Source organism: Leuciscus leuciscus (genome assembly GCF_965113295.1).
Source record: "Leuciscus leuciscus genome assembly, chromosome: 14".
NCBI classification, from domain to species: Eukaryota; Metazoa; Chordata; class Actinopteri; order Cypriniformes; family Leuciscidae; genus Leuciscus; species Leuciscus leuciscus.
In genome coordinates, this window is record NC_138738.1 from 25,855,798 (window position 1) to 25,877,936 (window position 22,139).

The following is a 22,139-nucleotide window of genomic DNA, read 5'->3' on the forward strand; positions in this document are numbered from 1 at the left end:
GGAGAGAAAAACAGAAAATCTGGCAAATGAGAAAGTGAGGGAGAGAGAAAGTTAGGAAAGAAAAGAAGAGGGAAGAGGAATGTGCCCCCATTGAAACCTGCCAAATATAGAAGCTTAATTAATTAATACTCAAGAAGCTGTTTGGGATTACTGTGTGAAATAAATAACCTTGTCTGGAGGGTAAAAGGTTCCCCCAGTGGCCTATCTCTATTTAGGTATCTCTACCTTTCCTCTATTGCTGCATTTTTTTTCTCTGCCTCTAACCATTCCTTTTTGGCCTTTACTTTAATTGCACAATGGTCAAATCATGTAACATAAAGCCACTCTAGTTGCCCTTATTCAACCTCCTGTAACCTCAGCTCCCCTTCACAAATCTGTTAAAACTGACAAACCTGTTCAATCTAGAGTTAAAAACAAAAGCATACTAGAACACAGACCAACACTCACACCATATGCATTCCACTATTTCAGTTATAATATTATCATATTTTTATGTATAATATTTGTCCTTGTTTGCAATTTTTCAGTTGTCCACATTTTAATTGGAAATCCAATCTTTTTCCAAGTCATCAGCTTCCATTGATTAAATTCCCAGTGATGGGGGAAAACAAAAATAAGAACAAAGAACCCCAAACAAGTAATGTAACAACAAAGTTTGAAATGAGGTATTTGCTAAATAACATGGAGGGGCATTTTTTTTTCTTCAACATGAAGGTTTTAGATTAAAATTAATGTATAATGGAAAGTGTATAAATAAATTTGAATGGCAGTTCACCTAAATAGTGCTGCTGTCACTGCTTGACATGTCGTTTCAAGTACACTATTTCATATTTCTCAGGATGGAGAATATGAAAGCAAGAGATTTATTGGAAGTCTGGAAATCCAATCCCATCTTCTGCTGCCACCAGTATTGATGATAATGTAGTTTGCAGTATGCAGGAGTATGAGGCTCAGTCACTGCTGATGGATTTGATATATTATTAAAGAATTATTAAAGAGCGAGTTATACATTAGGTGTTGACGACGTGTTACAGTGCTGCTGTACTTCCTGACAGATTTGTGGGCCAAGGCGGTTACCCACAAACTTCTAAAGTGGGGTTGACCCCAGAGCTTGGGGATTTACGGTGATCCCAGTCCTGCTGTTTTTTTTTCTTCTCATTTCCCAAACATCAGAATACTGATGTTTATACTAGATAACTGATGGTTACAGGTCAAATTTCAGCACTGCGTTTGACAGTTGTCTGTCTATTTACACCACTCTTACCAAGACATTCTGAAGATGCCCAGTATATTAAGTTGTTCACCCTCCACTCTGGCACTGCATGTCCTTATTAAATGTTCTCTTCCTGTCTCAGTGTCAGGTAGATCTGGTGATCGATGTGTGTCATCTTATTAGTCCTTGGCTAATCCAGGCTCTTATCTCCACTCTCATGTGCTGACGGAAAGTTGGAATGCACTCCTCTTGTCAGGAATGGATTAGTGATGTTTATGAGATATTAAAAAGCATTGCTGAGCTTGCGGATCTAAAAAAAAAGAAAAAAGAAAAGAAAAGGGAAGTGATGCAGGATACCTTATACAGGAAGTGAGATCACTGCAACAATTAACTTCTGCAGAAGATAATTGGCTATGTACAGAATAGCATACTAATCTATTTCTACAGTATATACTGTATTCTACAGTATACTGTGCATAGTAAATTTTGAATCATGGAAGTCCTGGTGATATTTGCAGTATAGTGTACAACAACACAATGTGTGAAATGTTGTATCCCAAAATACAAAATGTCCTGACTTTCCAGTGGGGTGAATTAACTGCATACTTCTCTTCCTCACTATCTGATGATACATTTCACACTTTATCTTTCAGCATATTTATTCATATTTCTTTTCTTGAATTAATAAATTCTTGATTAAAGAGATTGATAAAAGCGATTCTTGATAACTACTCTCTCTCCTCCACCTATAGCTGGTGTGTGATGAGAGCACTGTGTGATATGAGCCATTGCACTGTGGCTGATGTCACATCATCCAAGTGGATGCTGCACACTGGTGCTGTGAAGCACTTTGGGTGTACAGTAGTACATAGGAAATTATATATTTACCTCATTCATTCATTCATTCATAACTTTTCCAGTGTTCCCATTTCAATTGACTAGCATGTTCTGACAGAGGTTAGTAAAGATTTGTAAATCTTTACAGTAATTTGCTATAGTAGATTAAAGAGCAATATTTATTTGAACTTTGTAGTAGAATAAAAGTCATTTGAATGTCGAGTTTGTTTGAACAAAAAACACAAAGTACTTCAAATAAAAATGGGCTAAATAAATATAAATGGATAAACTGTTTTCAATATTGATAATAAGAGCCATGTTTAATAATTGTGTACAAATAATTGATAATTGAGCTCCAAATCAGCATATTAGAATGATTTCTGAAGGATAATGTGAAACCGAATACTAGAGTAATGGCTGCTGAAAATTTCACCTTTACCATTACAGAAATAAATGACATTTTAAAAGTAGAAAACAGTTTTAAATTGTAATACAATTTTATTTATATTTTAACTATTTTTAATCAAATAAATGCAGCCTTAGTGAGCATAAGTGGCTTCTTTGAAAGACATTAAAAATCATAATCATTTCAAACTTTTAACCGGTAGTGTACAGTACATAAATGCCAAGGGCCTTTTTCTGATTGAACACTCCAGTTAATCACATTTTCACCTGAAAGTTGCTCCGTCCTAATGCGGAAATTTAGGTGAAACAATCCATGCTGCGTAAATACATAACTGTGCAAAAGTCTTAGGCATGTTAGTATTTTCTCCCAAAAAAATGGTAGGTGATTTGCTGTAGTGTGTCAGAAGGAAATATCAGTTTACATTTTCAAACATTCCTTTTTCCATTAATTGTAATAATCCAGTGAGATTTTTGTATGCACATGAGTCTGACAACAGCCGGTATGCTCCACACCGAGATCTGATCTCACCATCAAGTCTGTGATTACATGAAGAAACAGAAAAAACTGAGGCAGAATAAATCCAGAATTCATGTAGATCATTTTAAATTCACAGACAGACTTGATGATGCGTACAGTACGCTATGTGTACTGTAGTTTTGAAATGTGGTTTAAATATATCCACATATATCCATTGAATAGAATTAGCCGTAGGTATAATACTTGATTATATTTTACATACTATAATACATAATGTATTTCTATCTTTATATGATTCTCCTACCCATTGTCTGCCTGTTACACTTCACTACCAATCACTGTGTGCAATTTATAAGAGCACGCTCATAAAAAGTGACATCTTCTATAGAAACGAGGTCAGCACAGCCTTATTCTTATATTAAAGGGTTAGTTCACCCAAAAATTAAAATTGTCAGTAATTACTCACCCTCATGTTGTTAAAAAGTATTTTCGTGTCTTGACAAACTTAAGGTTGAGCCACTGAAGTCACTTGGACTATTTTAACGATGTTTTTACTAACTTTTCTGGACCGGCAGAATGAAATTGCCTTGAAGCCTATGAAGGAGTCAGACAGCTCTCAGATTTCATCAAAAAATATCTTAATTTGTGTTCCAAAGATGAACGAAAGTCTTATGGGGTTGGAATAACATGAGGGTGACTGGGTGAGTAATTTCTGACAGAATTTTCATTTTTGGGTGAACTAACCCTTTAAGAGTTTCTTGGTAAAACTTTTGCAATTACTTGTTTTAAGCTAAAACTCCTAGCTTGGAACTCTTAGGAGGACTCCTAGTGGATAGATAAAATTGCTTGAGAATTCTACCCCTGAAGGGTTAACTGCAAAGTTGCTAACTGCAGTAATTTAATAATGATCATCTGATTAGTCATTATCATATTGTCTCTAATCACTTTAGGTCTTTTTAAATGGTCTGATATTAAAAATCAGATAACAAATACCACAGTAACCAAATACTCTCTTCCAAACATCCTGTTTAATCTAAATCAGATTCCTTTGGATGTTGAAATGTTTCAAAATTCATAACATTTGTAAATCAAGATCCCAGTGTGGCATATTTATTAGTAGGCAGGTTATTTAACAACTGTAGTACATCATTGTTTGGAAACATCAAAGTTTTTATTGAAAAATTTAAAAGGTCTGTAATTACTATGCCTTTAACAATCTTTACCATAAAAATAGCCATGGAAGCCAACAAACAAACCTCCTTGGCAAAAACTGGCTCCAGCACAAGAGCCATTACCATTTATTTTGTCAAATTTGAAACGTCGTGTTTTTTTGTTTTTTTTTACCTATTGCATTTTTCCAAAAGAGCCACAGTAAAACATATAATATTATTATAAAAATCCAATAGAATGTCAATAGTAATTAAGTCCATAGACAACTAAAAACAAACAAATATGCAATAAATAAGCAATGTGGTTTTAATTGTGGAGGGCTTTTATTGTGAGGTTTACTTACCAACTGAGGAGCATAAATCATCTTCTTGTGTGTGTAAGAACGCACAGTGCTTACATCCATGTTTACGTGAATACTCGACTTGGCATTTGATCTTGGCATTTTGATATATTTCTATGTCAATGTATATATTTCCTATTATCAATGTAAAACTCCTTTGGAACAATCTGCATTGTTAAAAGTGCTATATAAATGAAGATGACTTGACTTGACTCTATATTTGGCCGTTTAGGCGCACAACTGAAGACAAAGGCTACTATGCTTGTCCGTCCGTGTTCTGAGTGCAGGGTAGGGTTGCACCTGATGTTTGTAAGTTCTTTCTTTAATTGGAATGTAAAGTCCACACTAGAGGCTTAGTAACTACTAGCTAGTTTGTAACTAACTCTGTACTTTTATTCTGTTGCACCATTTGTTCGAAAGGCAGAACGTAGCTAGTAGGTCGTAAACTGTCCGTAAAGTAGGCTAATGCATAGTGGCATAATATGACGTGTACCCTCGATGATCCAATAGCAGCCTTCAAGCAGCAGAAGTTGTTTAAATGCTGGGAATTTCAGTTTATCCATTCTAACTTCTTTTGCCTCACTTTACTAACGGTAAAAATAAGTTTCCATTAAATGCGATATACATAATCATGAATAAGTGTTTTTTAATGTAAATAACATTCAGAAACTGTTTTGAAATGAAATTAATAAGGGTAAACAAGTAATGATACAAAAAAAACCATAAGGAATAACATTTATTTACTGATTTTATTTGACATGCACCACACGGAACGATGGGACAGATGCACACAGCGGCGCGCTGTAGGAAGGGTTCGTGTTGATGAGCCGCTAGCAAAGTAATCTTTTCACATAATGTTTTCTCTCTTAAAATGTAAGCGAGTGTAAATATCAGCATTATCATATGTCTAAAGAATTGAAGTCTGTCAGGTAAAATAAGATTTTATTGATGCAGTTCAATCTGTCTGCTATTTTATTCCAACCATTACTCCTAATTGTAGGCTTCCGTAAATACTTAGTTTATACGTTACACTTCAGCTACTAAATATTTTTGCGTTGCACCATTAAACTTAGTGCGTAAGTTATATCTTAGTGCCCGTTTACGCCAAAACTAGGCTAAGTTGAAACTTACGCACAGCTGGTGCAACCAGCCCCTGGAGCTGTAGGTACCACAGAAACGTAAGTGGTTTGCAGTTGATTGCTGTCGTGACTTGTGACACTTGCGATTCGCGAACAGCACTGAACTGGCACTTTGGCCAGTACATCTTGAATATTATTATTATCATAAACTTTTTATTAACTTCAGTAGGCTGTACAACAAAGGAATTGTAATTGGCTGCTTTTTCTGCAGAGAGGATCTCTGTTGATGTTGAATTCTTTATCGATCGTTTGTTGGTAGAGGGCGAGAGACCTGGCGAGCCATAGATTCCTGGCCACTGGTCAAGGGAGTAGTACTGTAGTCCTTCTTTAAATTTGACTTTTTTCATTTGTAGTGATAACTTGGTTGTGTGTGATTTGTCCAAATCTATAGAAACAAAAATATATTTAATTAAGCAAACCTATGAAAATGGCAAAACTGCAGTGTTTGCTCTGTTGCTTGCGTTAAGATCTAGATTTCTTGATCAATGTTTACATTTATCTCAGAATTTGCTTAAGTTAGTAACATGTGGTTTATAGAGATGTGGCCCTAGAGAAAAATACACAGATCTTAAAATCTGAGTGCAAAGGACATTACTCTAAAGGGGTTGGGTCCACTCTCACACGCTATGTAATCTCATTGACCTTACTCGCACTCCTGTCTGATACCTCACACCTTTGCGACAGAGCTCCTCCCTGAAGTGTGACAGGGGCATGGAATCCTGCTGTGAGTGTGATCATTTGTGTGTGTGTGTGTGTGTGTGTGTGTGTGTGTGTGTGTGTGTGTGTGTGTGTGTGTGTGTGTGTGTGTGTGTGAGAGAGAGAGAGCATGTTTCCTGTCTCACTCCTCTTCTCCTGGCCTTGCGGAAAGGTAAGATATCTCAGATTAGCCATCTGCCCAAGCAAGCCCTGACGTCATTCTAATCGGGTCACAACAAGTAGTCCCTGCAATGGATTTTCATTATTGCGTGCATTAGGGCTGCTATTTGCCAGTTCTGATAATCCATACTGCCAAACATGGAACACTCTTTGCCAAAACACTGTCAAACAGTCTTTGCTCTAGTAAATATAATACAAGCTTTGCAAATCTATGATCAAATCCAGTCAGTTAGAAAGATAAAAGCCTTGGAGTCATAGTGGAAGTATCTACCTGCTATATAATAACTATCTAAATTAACTGAAAGGTTGTTTTTTTTAATTGCCCTTAATTTTTTGTAAGATAAGTGAGGCAATAATGGGCCAGTATGTCTATTCAAAATTATATTTTCTCACAATTTGTAGCAGATTCCTTTTTCAGCATTTCATTCTCATCATACCAAATGGTTACATCAACTGATTGTGGAAAATGGCTAAATGGATTCATATTTGACCCTGTAGTGGCATGCATTAATTACAAAAAAAAGGCACGTCTGCGCTCGGATTCAGACCAGCTTTGTTTATCTGACTCACTGTTTATGCACCTGCTTGACACTCAGCACTTTGTTTCTCTACCATTTGACATAATAACAAGGCTTTAATAGTGGTGAAACCATTGAAAATTTCTGAAACATTTCCATTAGCAAGATAACATCAGAGACTAAAGCTGCTGTGAGAATGTAACAGGAAGTCACCTTAATCATCTAAACATTGGTCTTTTGAAGGGATAATTCACCCAAACATTAACATTGTGTTCATGTTGGTTGAAACCCATGGGTTTTTTTCGTTCCATGAAACACAAAAATAGTTATTAAGCATACTTTTCTCATCCATGCTTCTATTACAACAGAAATACAATTTTAGACTGATTAGACTCCTTAAAGGGCACCTATTATGCAAAATTCACTTTTACATGGTGTTTGAACATAAATGTGTGTTGGCAGTGTGTGAGCAAAACCACCCTAGAATGATAAAAAAAATCCACCCAGTGGTTTTTTTACAATCTCAATAAATCATAAGCACTGTCTCAGAATGAGCTGTTCTCAGATTCAGCGCAATGTGACGTAGAATTGCGCAGGCCCCTCCCACAACTGTTGAGTGACACTTCAGTTTGAGCATAGACCCGCCCTGAGTGAGCTGGACACAGTCCGCCATTGTTCGACGCTTGAGCAGCTGTAGACAAGAATGTCTCCTAAGCGATTGAGGTGTTTTGTTGTTGGATGTCAGAATGAACATATCAGTCTTCATTTACTCTCGTTCTTACTCGAGGATGGATCTGTACCAACTGTTCGTGATCCAGATTACACTCTCTGGAGCGACAGGACTAACGTTACTGATCACGGCAGAAATGAAAGTCAGAGCGCGCACTTTATGACAGCTCATCGAATAGTTTTACAGATTTACAGTGTACCAGTTTATTAAGCACAGACTGAAAAGGTGTGTATATATTTGTTTGCTGTTAGTTGTAACGAGTGTTTTGTGTACTTCGCTGTGTATGTTCCATGATAATGAAAGGGAGAGAGAGAGAGTTTATGGATAAGACTTTAATGCTCACATCTTATACTGTGTTTATTTAGCTGTTCTTACAGTGATTTTCTGGAGTAAAACTAACACTTCATCTTTTGTGTCATGTACAATAAACTTAATTGAACTCATCAGTATATTTTGGTCATCATTCGGACGAGGTCTGCTACAGCAGGCTTGTATTAATAGTGGATAAAAGCAGATGACAAATAAGTTATAACCATAATTAAGCTAAACTATACCTGTTTAATCTCCATACAGCATATATTCTCTGGCGCTGTGGGCATTATTGTCCGACTCCGAGTCAAAATGAACACGCTACTGAGAGTTTCTGTTCTGATATTATCAGATGAGATTGTCCCATAGACTGTAAAAAATAGGATTGTCCTGACTGAAGCGCGAGCTTGTGAGGCTCCGCCCCCTGGGCCGGCAGCAGCTGTTAATTTGCATTTAAAGGGATACACACTTAAACAGCGTGTTTTTCTGAGCCCCAAAAAATGACAATTTAAACATGCTGTAAAAAAATATCTGTTGGGTGTTTTGAGCTAAAACTTCACATACATACTCTGGGGACATCAGAGACTTATTTTACATCTTGTGAAAAGGGTCATAATAGGTGCCCTTTAAATTACAGGAGTCTGTAAAAAAATGCTATTTTTAAGTTTTCCATTTGGGTTTTTAGAAGTGCTTAATGAGTTATTTTTAACTGTTGATTCAGGTAATAAAGATTTCTATTAGAAATCAGTGCCATTTCTCCCACCTTGAGCAGTATGTGGATATCCAAGGAACTGCTCTTTAATATGTTTTATTTTTAATTTCCATTTGCCTTCTGGTCCTCTCAACTGTGGGGTCCCTCAAGATTCTATTCTTAGTCCTATCTGGTTTTCTTTGTAGATACTACCCTTTGGGTCTATTTTTAAAAAGCATGGTGTGTATTTTCATCGTTACAATGATGACACGCATATATATCTGCCATTTAATTAAAAAAGAACAATGCTTTAGAGCCCTTGCTGAGAACAGTGGTTTTCAATGGTCTTAAGGACACGCAGCTCTGCACATTTTATACAGTATATCTATCTTATCTGACACACTCAATTCAGTTCATGGCAAGCTGATGATCTGAATCAGGAGTGTTAAATAAGGGAGGCATGTTTTTGGATGTCTTTAAAATCACTTAAAGGTGGGGTATGTAATTCTCTTTTTTGGCCATTTTTTCAAAATCACTTAAAATCCTATTCCTAACCCACTTACAGCCACTGAGTTAGAAGCACTGAAATAAAAATTAAGCAATTTAATCATCTGTGGAACGGGCAGGACTCAAAAAACTCCAGCCAATCATTTCCAAGACCACCTAGAATCATTGGACAGTAAATGCGTCAATCAAACGGTCGTACCATCCCCCCCTCCCCCATCCATGTCCATGTTCTTTGAATGGGTGGAGTCAAAGGAAAGAAGGTAGGACCATTTGAGTTGTGTATTTTCTAAATCTGCCGGCCGTTTTGCAAATCACATACCCCACCTTTAATGAAAGAAACCAAGATTGTTTGGGGCCACTGATGTCCCTAGTTCTTCAAATTTCAATCTAGACACTTTGGCTTGGTATAATAAACAGATGGTGAAGAAGTTAGGTGTATTATTAAAACTTTTAAATATGACAGAATAATATTTTTTTGTTGTTGGTTTGTTTGTTTGTTTGTTTTTAAATCTAGGCTTCTGGCCAAAGTCCCTTCCTTTGTTTTTGTTAAATCATGAAATTAGTTTGCACTGTCTTCACTCTCTGATATCAAGCCCAAAAAAACAAAAAACAAACATCTTTATCTTTAGCTTTTAATTAAACTGATAGATAAAATGTTTATCCTTTATGATGTTGTATTCTGTTGATTTTTTGTTTGTTTTTGTTTGTTTATAGTGAGTTTATTGTTGTGTAGCATATTGATCAAAAGTCTTTTATTTAGAACTGTGCTTTATAAATAAATTGCCTTGCCATATAATGAAAGAGGACAATGACCATGAATGTTAAAAACAAAAAAGAATTCTACAATGCAATCATATGGCTTGTGCACTATATACTTTTTTCTAAAACTATATAACGTTGGGTAAGAAAAGTATGCCTATAGCTCTTTTGTTGTTTTCACCATGGCCCGGTTTCACAGACAAGGCTTAGATTAAGCCTGGAGTAGGCCATAGTTAAATTAGGACATTTAAGTTGCTTTTATAAATGTGCCTTAGGGCCCGTCCACACGGAGACGCGTTTCGCTGTATACGTATACATTTTTTATCGTATTGGCGTTTCGTCCACACGGATCCGGCGTTTTCGGAGACTGAAACCGCTATTTTTTTAAACCGGGTCCCAAGGTGGATAAATCTGAAAACGCCGCCCTTGCGTTTTCGTGTGTACGGCCAATCCGTACATTTTGTGAAACGATGATGTCATCACACCAAGTGTCAACCATAGACAGTATAAGAAGGGTGTCAACTAGTCAGACACCGTTAAGTCACAGCAACTACATTTATGGTTTTTCATATTGTTCAACAAAGTTCTTGATTAAAAAAGAAAAAAGAAAAGAAAAAAATAAGCTACTGTGCCTAATATTATTGTTGTATACAGCGCGCAAGGTTTATGCGCATGCTTTAAGTCTTCTTCTCCGTTTTTAGTGTATGTCTGTGGCAGAATTACAGCGACACATACTGGTCTGGCATGTATACTACATCGTTTTGAGTCGGTTTCAGTGGTTTCGTGTGTACGCAGATATTTCTTGAGACGACGCCGTGTTTACGGAATTTTTTTTTTGAACGGGGAAAAAAAATATCGGATAGGGAAAGCTCTGGCTTCGTGTGGATGTGGCCTTAGTGTGCATCTTGAGACAAAACAATGGCACTGAAATATTTTAAAATATGTCAGTGCAAGCTTTCAGTTAAAACAGCTCAAATATCCATTTTAGTTTGGGACTAGGCTTAAGCCTTATCCTTGAAACCGGGCACATATGTTTTAAGTATCTTTTCCACAGTTCTGCATGTTCAAACCACTCTGTACATGCAAGTATCATTGAAATCTGTGTGCTGTTTCTCCTCCTCTTTTGCCTTATTATGGTGTTAAGTACACCGAGCTTTCAAATGTATGTAAACAAAGAGGTTCTTGGATATTGTGAAGATGTTGAAAGAAAGATTTTCGGTGTGTACTGAAAATAAATGTAGTTTTTTTCTTCAAACAAATCTTTGTATGGTTTTAGAAGACGTGAAATAGCCTGAACATTATATTTTAACATAAATAGCTGAAATCATAGAGGTTTTGGAATTTCATTTCTTTTATTCTTTTTTTAGTTTTTAAAAATTATTCCTTTAAATGTTTGTTAAACATTATATATATATATATAATTGTTATTGTTATTATTATTATTGTCTTTAGAGAGTTCATTCTAAGAGTTAATTGAAATTATGTCATTGAAATTTGATTGAAAGATTACAACATTACTAGCATCAAGTGCCTTGAAGGAATGCACTTTCACCCTTCATGATACTGACATGACTTAATCTTTCTTACTAGGTTGGTCCAGCAGGATCTCAGTTCGGTTTGTTAGCCTGTCTTTTTGTGGAGTTGTTCCAGGCCTGGCAGATGTTGGAAAAGCCATGGAAGGCTTTCCTGAAGCTATTTGGCATTGTTCTCTTCCTTTTCTTATGTGGCCTTCTGCCCTGGATTGACAACATTGCTCACATCTTTGGCTTCCTCGGCGGACTTCTGCTGTCCTTTACTTTCCTTCCGTATGTCGCATTTGGCACCTTAGACAAGTACCGCAAACGAGCTCTTATTTTATTGTCGTTGCTTATATATTTGGGTTTGGTGTCCTCACTTATTGTCTGGTTCTACATTTATCCCATAAACTGGCATTGGCTAGAGCATCTCACCTGCTTGCCCTTTACCAGCAAGTTTTGTGAACGCTATGACATTGATCATGTGGTACACTAGCTTTGTTCTTGTGTAGACTAAAACTTTCTCTAAGGACTGCAAGGGAAAGGAAGCTGAATCCCAATAAAAAAAATAAAAAAATTGAGGAAGACAGCAAATAATGCCATATTAAATTTGGAGTTCAGCACCTTTGTAACCTAGAATGCACAGTGGTCCGTGTTTTCCCAAAGCAGTTCTGAACATCTCTGATAGTGTGCAGGTAAACTATGATGTGTTGTTACTAAAGCCTGTATTGTACTCTTGCTATCCATTTATCTTAAAATATCTGACACTAAATGTCCATCCAAAGCTTTATACTCCCTTTTTAAATGTCCTTAAACTTTTTAAAAAATGCAGCTGTTAACTTCACACTAACACTAACAATAACTGTAATATAAAATACCATTCACATTAAGGTTAATTTCCTGTTACTTTGGCGGTTTGTGTTTGCAGAAAGAACTGCAGAGCAATTCAATAAAAGCCAGAGTCATTTCACTGAACTGGCTATGAATAATAAGGTTTTATGTTGAAATCTTAGTGACATTCAAAAGAATACTTTATTCTTCATTTGGTTTTTGTGCCTCTATAGACCACTGAAAACCTCTGTCTAGGCTAGTAACGTCTAGTTCCACATTTATGAACAGACTAGGGGTTTGAATGTTGAGAACTCCTGTACTTGTGTTCCTGGATTGCAAGCATACGTTTGAATTGAACAAGGGGAGCTGTTGTTGACAACCAGCTATTCATGTTAATTGATGCACTGCATGCATTAAATCGTGTGTGCATTCCCTTGGAACAGAATGTATTGTTTTGGTCTTTTGTCTCCATTTATTGTAATTTCAAAGTTAAATTCATCTGTTGTTCTTTTTGATATTCAGTGCATCATTGTTTACTGAGGGCTGCACTTGTGCCTTAAAAGAAAACAGAAGTGACAATCTTACAGTCTGCAAGTTTTGTGAACTTTATTTTTTATGTTGAAGGTATTTGTACACATGATTAGAGGTGGACCAAATAACTAGTGCTTCAAATAATACAAATACTTTTGAAAATGTTATTTCCTGTGAAACAAATATGTTTATCTTTTTGTCTTTCACAATTTGTGAGAAAAAAAGTGCTTAAATGTGACTAATTCTCTGTGCCTTATTTAATAAATAAAAGCAATGTTAAAACCAGAATCGTCATCCTGTGAACACTACAGAAATTTACACAATGACTTGGACTAATCTAAAAAGGGAAAAGAGCAAACGTTCTGAAAAATATATTATTTTATTTATTTTTACTTACAAAATGTATACAAAATCATAGATGTCTTGATTCAAGACTGTGGAGGCATATGTGGTGGATTTCTACAGGGAAAGGCAATGGAAACCAGTCTTAAACATCTCAAATTGTCCGACACACATTTAGGTGATGATTTCTGTTTTGCAACACCTCTGTACATGGAACATTAACTCTTCAATCCTTTGCTTTGAAGTGAGTAAACAAGTAATTCTAATCAATAAATCAAATAGTTCTGGTGCCTAACCAATAGTTTTTCACGTTTATGAGATTGTATATTAAACGTTTGTCACATTGGCACTCACAGAAATACCAGCCAACACGTATGCTCTCTTGTGGCTTTTTTCATAAGAGATCACAGTGGAAAAGTGTTCAGTTGATGCTATTTTAATGCTTCCATTGAACAGACACACATCTAAAGCAGCCACAAGACACTGAACACAAAAAGTAGCCTTGACCTCCGATCTCACAGCACAACAGACAAATCTGTCATGAATTAAAAAATGTGAGTAATTAAAAGAAAATCTTGGGAAATGCATAAATACCATACAAAATAAACTATAATATAAACCTAGTTTATAAGATAACCTGATTTTGAGAGAAAAAAAAAATCCAAGTTTGACTTGATGAATTCAAATAATAATAATACATTTAAGCCATTACTGTTAGGTAAAAGGGTGGGATGCAGTTTGCAGTAATGTTTCCTTTTTCTATTTTTTTCTATTTTTTTAAATGTTTCTAACCATTTTTGCTATACTCACCGAGTCTTACAAAAGTTGACACAAATAGCACTAGACCAAACCAAAAGCTGCTTTAACACACCCACTGCTTCACTACTTTAGCCTTTTGGAGAACCAAAAAGCTACATGACTAGTGATCCCTTAACATCCACTGTTACGCCGCATGAATGCATGTCCCCGTATAGGATAATGCATCTCGATGAAGGTAAGTGGCCCTACAGTGATTTCAGAAGGACCCTGCCCTTTAAAGCCAGACTTCTGGTAGAAGGGCACCAGGAAGTCCTCACACATGAGCACGGCACGGCGGACATATGGTAGACAGCGCAGATACTGCAAGTAACGCCACAGCAGGATTGATCCTTTTCCCTGCTGGCGGAAGGTTCGGTGGACTGCCAGCACATGGATGTGGACAGAAGTCCCATGAGGCTTATGAAGGGTCAATGCATCCTATTAAGAGAGACAACTAAAATAAATCATGTGCACCAATTACAAGAAACATAACTACATGTTAAGATTAAATAATAATAATACACTTTTTAAAATCATTTATTTCTGACCATAATGAATACATGATTTGAAGGTTAGATTAGCCTACATTGGTAAGGCGGTCCTGGTCCCAGAGTGATCCAATGATAAAAGCAACAAGCCTCCCCTGTTCAAACCAGCCCAAAGAAAGCTCAGGACAGAGGGTGAGGAAGTGCCGGACCTCATCCAGATGAAGAGGACATTCCCCAGACACCGATATAAAAGCTGAGGGATAAAACGAGAAAATAACTTTAAAAAATATATGTAGGCCTATATACAATCACGTAGTAACCAAATGTAGAATATAGTATTTAATTAGCCTAAATCAAAACGCATTTTATAAAATGTCATATTTAACTCAATACAAAAGTAATTATGGTTATAGCCAAAATAAACTTAACGGAATGGCAAAAAATAACAAATGAGCAAAGTAACGAAAAGCACTGTCCCCCAAATTAATGAATTACACACTTTGATTGTTATAATAGGAGTGTTAGTTTTGTCTTACCCTCTCTCTCTATTTCGAACACACTGATGGCGTCCTCAGTGTTGAGCGAGCGGAACTCGCTGGCGGGGAGCGTATGCCTGCGCTGACGGCCAGGGGAGATCGGAGCTCTCATGTAGATGGGCTTCAAGAAAGGCAGTGCGCTCACTACTGACATTTCTGTTGCTTTTAAAAATCTCTTTTGCCTTTTAAATAAATAAATATTCAAATGCCGTTTACAGGTGTTCGATTTCCAGGAGCTGTCTCAAAAGTGAATCATAGAGGCGTACCATGAGCATTTATACCAATCCATCTGCTTAAGATCCATTAGTCACCCTAAGCCTTAAACCAGCCCCCTTTTCACCATTAATCACGTTTACTGAAACCGCGAGTGCATTTGATGGTAAATAGTCAGATATTGTTAAACTCATTGGAGATGGTTAGAAATATTTTCCCCCACCTATTAAACGAAAGTGCCAAACTATATCTGACATCTGATAAGAAAGTCTGGATTAAAGCAGTAGGCTACGCCTACTTGTACACAAATCATCTTCACTCGGGCTGGTGGATCAGTAGCTACATTTCCGTGAAACAGCAAAGCTGGTGGATTAGAGTTATTTACAATAAAGACCGATAATGACTGTACAGAGCCATAGCAAGCAATATGCTATCAAACGAGCAAGTGTTAGCATTAGACTGATTCTGACATATAGTAGGGATAGGTAGGGATTCAGTACAGCAGCACGACTGTAAGTGATAGGTGGGTCAAAATCACCATAAAGTGCCTTTGAGACTTCACAATTTCCCTAAAAAAAAATCTGAGATTTTCCATTTAACTTTATATGTGTTGTATTAAGGAGACATTAGGCTGTTAGAAATGCATATTGGTCAAGCTCCAGCACTTTTTTATAAATTAACTGCAAGCTGACAATATACGAGCAAACGATAAAATATGTCCACCCTGTCATGGACAAATTCATAGTAGAATAAATACATTTTCATTGCATAGTGATTATAAAATGCAGATCTGAGGAAAGATGATGTGTCCCTTTCCCAACAAAACATTTTAGTTAATGGTAAAAGTATTTTTATAATAATGAAGTTACTGCTTAAATATGTATTGCCCTATAAAATATGCGATAGTTGCACATTCTATTCTAAATAAAATCTAACAATAAAGATATTTAGTCAAAATTTAAAACAATACTAACTGGCCCTCATTTGTTTATTAAGAAATCACACACAAGGTTTTGTTAACTTGTTAAAATAATTAGTTTATTTTCATCCTAAAGTGTGAACATGACAGGGTGGACAACAAAAATGACAGGGTGGAACTTGGCATGACAGGGTGGACAAATGCTTTAATGGGTGAACTAGAACGGGGGAACATTTTAAAAACAACAGGAACTTCAAGAAACCCTTAACCAATATAGACGAAGGAGTGGCCTGGCTCAGGCTAATTTTCAGGAGTTGCAAATGTCCACCCTGTCATGAACCATGTCCACCCTGTCATGGAAGTCTTGGTGACAGGGTGGACATTTTTTGGCTAAAGTTAGTATTTAATGAGCACATGGTGTACAGCAGTTAGCAAAGTGATTCACTGTTGAAGCTGACTGTGCACTGTTTAAAATATATATTTAGAATTTCTGAAAAGTTTTTATATTAATTAATATTTCACAATGACAGGGTGGACATGTTAAGCTTGACAACAGGCAACTACAAACACAATATGATGAAAATTAGGAAATATAAGTGTAGATACTTACTGTGTGTGTTGCAGATGTTTTAACCTCCACTGAAGAAAGACCAAATGGGGGAGGGGATGTCACTGAGTACATCAGTTGGTTTCTTAAAGGGATAGTTCACTTTGAAATTAAATTTTGGTATGTTTTAGCTTACCTCAAGGGCATCCAAGATGTAGGTGTCTTTGTTTCCGCAGAAGTTTCAATTTTGATATTTTTAGGTCAAACCGTTCTTGTCTGTCAGTCATATAATGCAGGTCTATGGTCACCACCTCAAAGAGCATGCACAGAGAAGTCCAAATTAAACAATTCCCCATCATAAGTACACATTGATGGCCTAAGACACGAAACGAGCGGTTTGTGTGAGAAAACGAACAGTATTTATATAGTTTTTACCTCTTCTACACAGCCACGTCCAAGTGATCTGAGGGCGCAGGGCGCTTCGGTCTGCGCAAGCGCCGGAAATGATCTCTCGCGCGTGGATCGCAAAGAGCGATCAACCATAACTTCAAGAGAGAAGGCTTATAAATTGGGAATTCGTGAAAACTCACCACTCCCGTATGAGTTCACGCGAGCATACGTAATTGTTTTCTTTTACGTCGGTTTAAACATCCCGGATAAGCGCAAATTAGTACCATTTCTGTTCTGTGTAAACAATGAATGACGTAACGTACAGGCGCGAGAGATCACTTCCGGCGCTTGCGCAGACCGAAGCGCCCGCGCCCTCAGATCACTTGGACGTGGCTGTGTAGAAGAGGTAAAAACGATATAAATACTGTTCATTTTCTCACACAAACCGCTCGTTTCGTGTCTTAGGCCATCAATGTGTACTTACGATGGGGAATTGTTTAATTTGGACTTCTCTGTGCATGCTCTTTGAGGTGGTGACCATAGACCTGCATTATATGACTGACAGACAAGAACGGTTTGACCTAAAATTATCAAAATTGAAACTGCTGCGGAAACAAAGACACCTACATCTTGGATGCCCTTGAGGTAAGCTAAAACATACCAAAATTTAATTTCAAAGTGAACTATCCCTTTAAAGGGGCGTTTACCCCATAATGACAGGGTGGACAGCAATTTCAGGGACACATGCAAACTGCTTAATATTATTATGAAAATAAAATATAAATAATCAAAATGACTTGTTTTATTAAATAACTTGCTGAGGACAATAAGTACATTAAAAAAGTATTTTAATTTTATGTCATTTAACCACTTTTTACACTCACTGAAGTTAGCTGAGCAGCGTGTGGGACATGCCAAAATCACATACATCCAATCAAAGAAAATGGTATAAAATCAGAAAAACACATTTCAAGAGACATATCATTGTACTTGTACGTGTGTAAGTGTTTGGCCATTTATAATAAAACCTCAGAATTTCATTATTTTGCATTATGTTCATGATGACTGAGCGATTCTGATGAGGACACCAAAGGCACTTTATAGTGATATTGACCCAGGTAGGGGTGTAACGATACACGTATTCGTTGGACCATTTTTCCTGCCGACCAAAATTTCGTTATTTCAAATGTAGGCGCGTGGCAAGCGCACTCATAAGGTAAGAGACGCTGGCGCGACCACAACATTGCCCAACATCAAACGGCAACGTAATGAAAGCGGATGAAACTGCGCTACTCGTTATTTTGTGCGTCACGGACCGTTCATCAGTTTGGACCAATACAGCGCGAGCCGATCTTGATCAAGCGACACTAGCCGCGTTTCCATTACCCTTCAAATTGCGCACATTGAAATTGCGAATTGAAAATACGCCAAATGGAAACACGTCAATTTCGCAAAAACTCTCATTTATCAAAAAAAAAAAAAAAAAAAAACAGGAACGCAAGGAACTGGATGCTTGATTATCTCTGCAATGTGAAAGGTGTTACAGTCTAGCTGTCAGACAGTGGGGGTCAATGACCAGTAAATCTCAGGATGCAAGGCAGAGCAGGAACAAACACAAGACTCACAATGAACAAGAAAAAACAAGATAAACAGACAAGGCACAAGAGTATAATTAAATAGGCAAATAAAGAATTAAAACTAAAACAGAACAAAGACTAGAGAGGAAAAAGAAAAGAGCTAGGAATAAAACGAATGGAACTTGCAATCAAAAAATAAATAAAACAAAAGAACAAACTTATAGGGAACTAGAAACTGGAGAAGATAACCTAGAGAAGAAATAAAACTAAAAGAGAAAAAACAAAACCTAACTAGAACAAGACTTGAAGGAAAAAGCAAAAGGATACACTACTGCTAGAAACGATCAAATACTCGACTAGAACAGGAACTATGTTTAACCAGCACACAAAACAAACCAGCAAAGACATGAGGGAAAGAGGCACAATATAAAGGGACCAACATGAGGATCAGGTGAGCACAATTAGTGAAAGGAGGACTAGACATGGACTAAGCAAGGGGGCGTGGTAACGGGAAACAAGGAGGCAGGACAGAGCGGGACCCTGACAGAACCGTGACACCAGTCTATAGCCGCGTTTCCACCGTCATTACCCGGAACAATTTGTCCCAGGAACTTTTTTTGCCCCAGACCGGTTGCTTTCTGCGTTTACACCGCGGTCTAAAGTACCAGGAAGGTAAACTGCGCGCAACTGCTCCTCCCAGTCTGCGACGGACAGTAATCAGTTTTGAGCGCCACAGGTATCAAACCGAACCGTGAATTTTGTGAACCGTTACACCCCTAGTGATAGGCCTATAGGCCTACTACAGTAAAGTAATTAACCTTAATTAAGTTAAGTAACTTTTATAAAAAAAATTGCCAGCTAGTTATTAAAGCCATGTTTTCTCTGCAAACAAAAACAGTTTCAAGCCACTTTGTGTGTTAACATACATGATAAAAGCGGTCTAACAGTTGCCTGACAAGCCAGACCTGGGAACACACTAATCCGAAGGGTGGGATAAACGGTTGTCTTTCAAATTCCCTCTGCACTCAATAGGAAAGTGCTACAACCAACCAGAGCGTTTTCCCACCAGCGGAGCTAGTTAGATTAAAGGGTTAGTTCACCCAAAAATGAAAATTATGTCATTAATGACTCACCCACATGTCACTCCAAACCCGTAAGACCTCAGTTTCTCTTCTGAAGACATCTTAAGATATTTTAGATTTATTCCGAGTGCTTTCTGTCCCTCCATTGAAAGTCAATGGACGGTATACTGTTCACGTCCATAAAGGTAATAAAGACATCATCAAAGTAGTCCATGTGACATCAGTGGGTTAGTTAGAATGTTTTGAAGCACCGAAAATACATTTTGGTCCAAAATTAACAAAAACTACGACTTTATTCAACATTGTATTCTCTTCCAGTCTGTTTTCCATCCGCGTTCACGAGTCCACATTGACGCTGCTGACGTAAGACGCTGCTGACGTGTTATCTGGTGCGCCCGAGCTTCGGTTACAGTCTGAGGGAGAAGCACGGTGTATTCAAGCTGCGTCTTACGTCAGCAGAAAGAATGTGGACTCGTGAACGCGGATGGAAAACAGACCGGAAGAGAATACAATGTTGAATAAAGTCGTAGTTTTTGTTAATTTTGGACCAAAATGTATTTTCGATGCTTCAAAACATTCTAACTAACCCACTGATGTCACATGGACTACTTTGATGATGTCTTTATTACCTTTATGGACGTGAACAGTATACCGTCCATTGACTTTCAATGGAGGGACAGAAAGCTCTCGGAATAAATCTAAAATATCTTAAGATGTCTTCAGAAGAGAAACGGAGGTCTTACGGGTTTGGAGTGACATATGTGGGTGAGTCATTAATGACATAATTTTCATTTTTGGGTGAACTAACCCTTTAAACTTTTGCCGTATCCAGTCGGCAAAACTCCGCACACATCTTTCTTTTTTAAGAATGACTTCAGTGCCGTTCTTTGTTCTTTTCTCAAAAAAAAGCTTAAAGGTGCTCTAAGTGATGTTGGGTGACGTCACTTCTTGTTGACGTTCGAAGTATTGTCAAACAAAACGGAGGCTAGCTAGACCCTCCCTCCTCCTCATCCGCGCACTAACCCCCCAAACCCCACCCCCAAATCCTTCTTGTCGGTTATTGGCTGGAACAGTTTGTTATGTTTCGTGGTGCAGGTTAGCCCAGTTTGTTTTTGTTGCCGTTTGTGGAGCCTGGGCTGTCTGTGTTCAGGGGACAGGTAGCTAGCGGATAGTGAGGAGATGTTTGCTGTATGTGGCAAAAAATGTTTTGGCCTAAAAAACGCATGACATCGCTTAGAGCACCTTTAACTACAAGTCTTCCAGAGTCGGGCCAAACACGATTCGAAAGACCGCCGTTCGCCAGCAGCAGCAGCCATCTTATTTGTTTTCAAGTAGCAGGGAATTCACGCGGAACCGTCACAACTCTGCCGTCATTATGTTAAACCCGCCCACCGACTCTATACACGATGTGATTGGCCTGACTAGAGTTTGTTTTTTCCAGCTCGCAAGCCAACGGAGAGTTGCTAGACGACACTGGCTGCAAAATAAAATTTGCTGCCGCTAGGGTGCGTGTATATTTCTAGGCTAGTCTAACAGTGGAGTGGAGCAACAGATTTCCCCTTTAAAATAACTAAATCCATAATCATCAAAGGTAGGGCAAATATGTAGGCTATTTAGGCCTGTTTTTGATTTATTCCTCAAATATATGGTGAGCTATTACTCAAGTGTCTATATGATGAATTAACAATAACTGAAACAAACGTTTCAGGCTGATTCCTGAAAAAAGTGCAAAAAACAAACATTCTGAGTTCAACAGCAGCCTTTATTTGCTGTCAGACACTGACACCATGTGGATGATCATGTGATCATGTGTTTGGGCAAAGCAGCAGACCAATCAAATCAAAGTTGGGTCTTGTCCACAGAAGATGTGGAAAGAGTGCTTTCAGCAGCAAAATAATAATATTTGACAACTGTTTTATGGTAGAAATGTTCAACGACCGACAGTATCCAGTGATGCAAACTATAGTCAACGTTTTACGAAATTCCGTTTTGAACTGAACATAGGCTATCGGCAGTGTTGGGTAAGTTCATTTAAAAAAGTAATTAGTTATAGTTAGAGTTAGTGCCTGAGTTACATCATTAGGCCTACAAAAGTAACTAATTACCAGCGAAAGTAACTTGCGTTATTTAAAAAAAAAAAAGAAAGAAAGAAAAAGGTTTAAATATGTGAAATTACTTGGATAGGCTACCCCCTATATTAAATATGTTAAATGAATGAAATGGACACTAAATGGAATACATTATTATTATAAAACATTGTACACTAACCTACACTATTTTAATATTGCTGTGGGACAATGTGAGAGACACCTATTAGCTTAAATATTAAAATATTATCATTACTATATTGGAACAACAAAACACAATAAATGGTTTAGAACTTTTAATATTTATTGCAC

At 37.3% G+C, this 22,139-nt stretch overlaps 3 protein-coding genes and 1 long non-coding RNA gene across 6 annotated transcripts in view; 1 reads left to right on the forward strand and 3 right to left on the reverse strand.

Annotated features, from left to right (window-relative positions):
- Positions 1–13,136, forward strand: part of LOC309474318 (inactive rhomboid protein 2-like) — a 93,219-nt gene extending 80,083 nt beyond the window's left edge. The window contains exon 19 of the mRNA XM_082136782.1: positions 11,563–13,136. Within this exon, the coding sequence (XP_081992908.1) occupies positions 11,563–11,982 (420 nt within the window). The 3' untranslated portion in view covers positions 11,983–13,136. The remainder of the gene's footprint in view (positions 1–11,562) is intronic.
- The window catches only part of LOC309474407 (uncharacterized protein), a 328,024-nt gene that overhangs the window by 302,562 nt on the left and 3,323 nt on the right, over positions 1–22,139 (reverse strand). The gene's annotated exons all lie outside the window — the stretch shown is intronic.
- LOC309474494 overlaps positions 1,063–22,139 on the reverse strand; it is a 255,496-nt gene continuing 234,419 nt past the window's right edge. Inside the window, exon 2 of the long non-coding RNA XR_014197328.1 lies at positions 1,063–10,876. This is a non-coding gene — a long non-coding RNA (uncharacterized lncRNA). The remainder of the gene's footprint in view (positions 10,877–22,139) is intronic.
- On the reverse strand, positions 12,923–15,569 carry aanat1 (arylalkylamine N-acetyltransferase 1). The gene is made up of 3 exons (XM_082137050.1): positions 15,013–15,569; positions 14,575–14,729; positions 12,923–14,426 (listed from the first exon to the last, which is right to left on the reverse strand). The coding sequence occupies exons 1-3, from the start codon at positions 15,164–15,166 to the stop codon at positions 14,121–14,123; spliced, it is 615 nt and encodes a 204-aa protein (XP_081993176.1). The 5' UTR covers positions 15,167–15,569; the 3' UTR covers positions 12,923–14,120.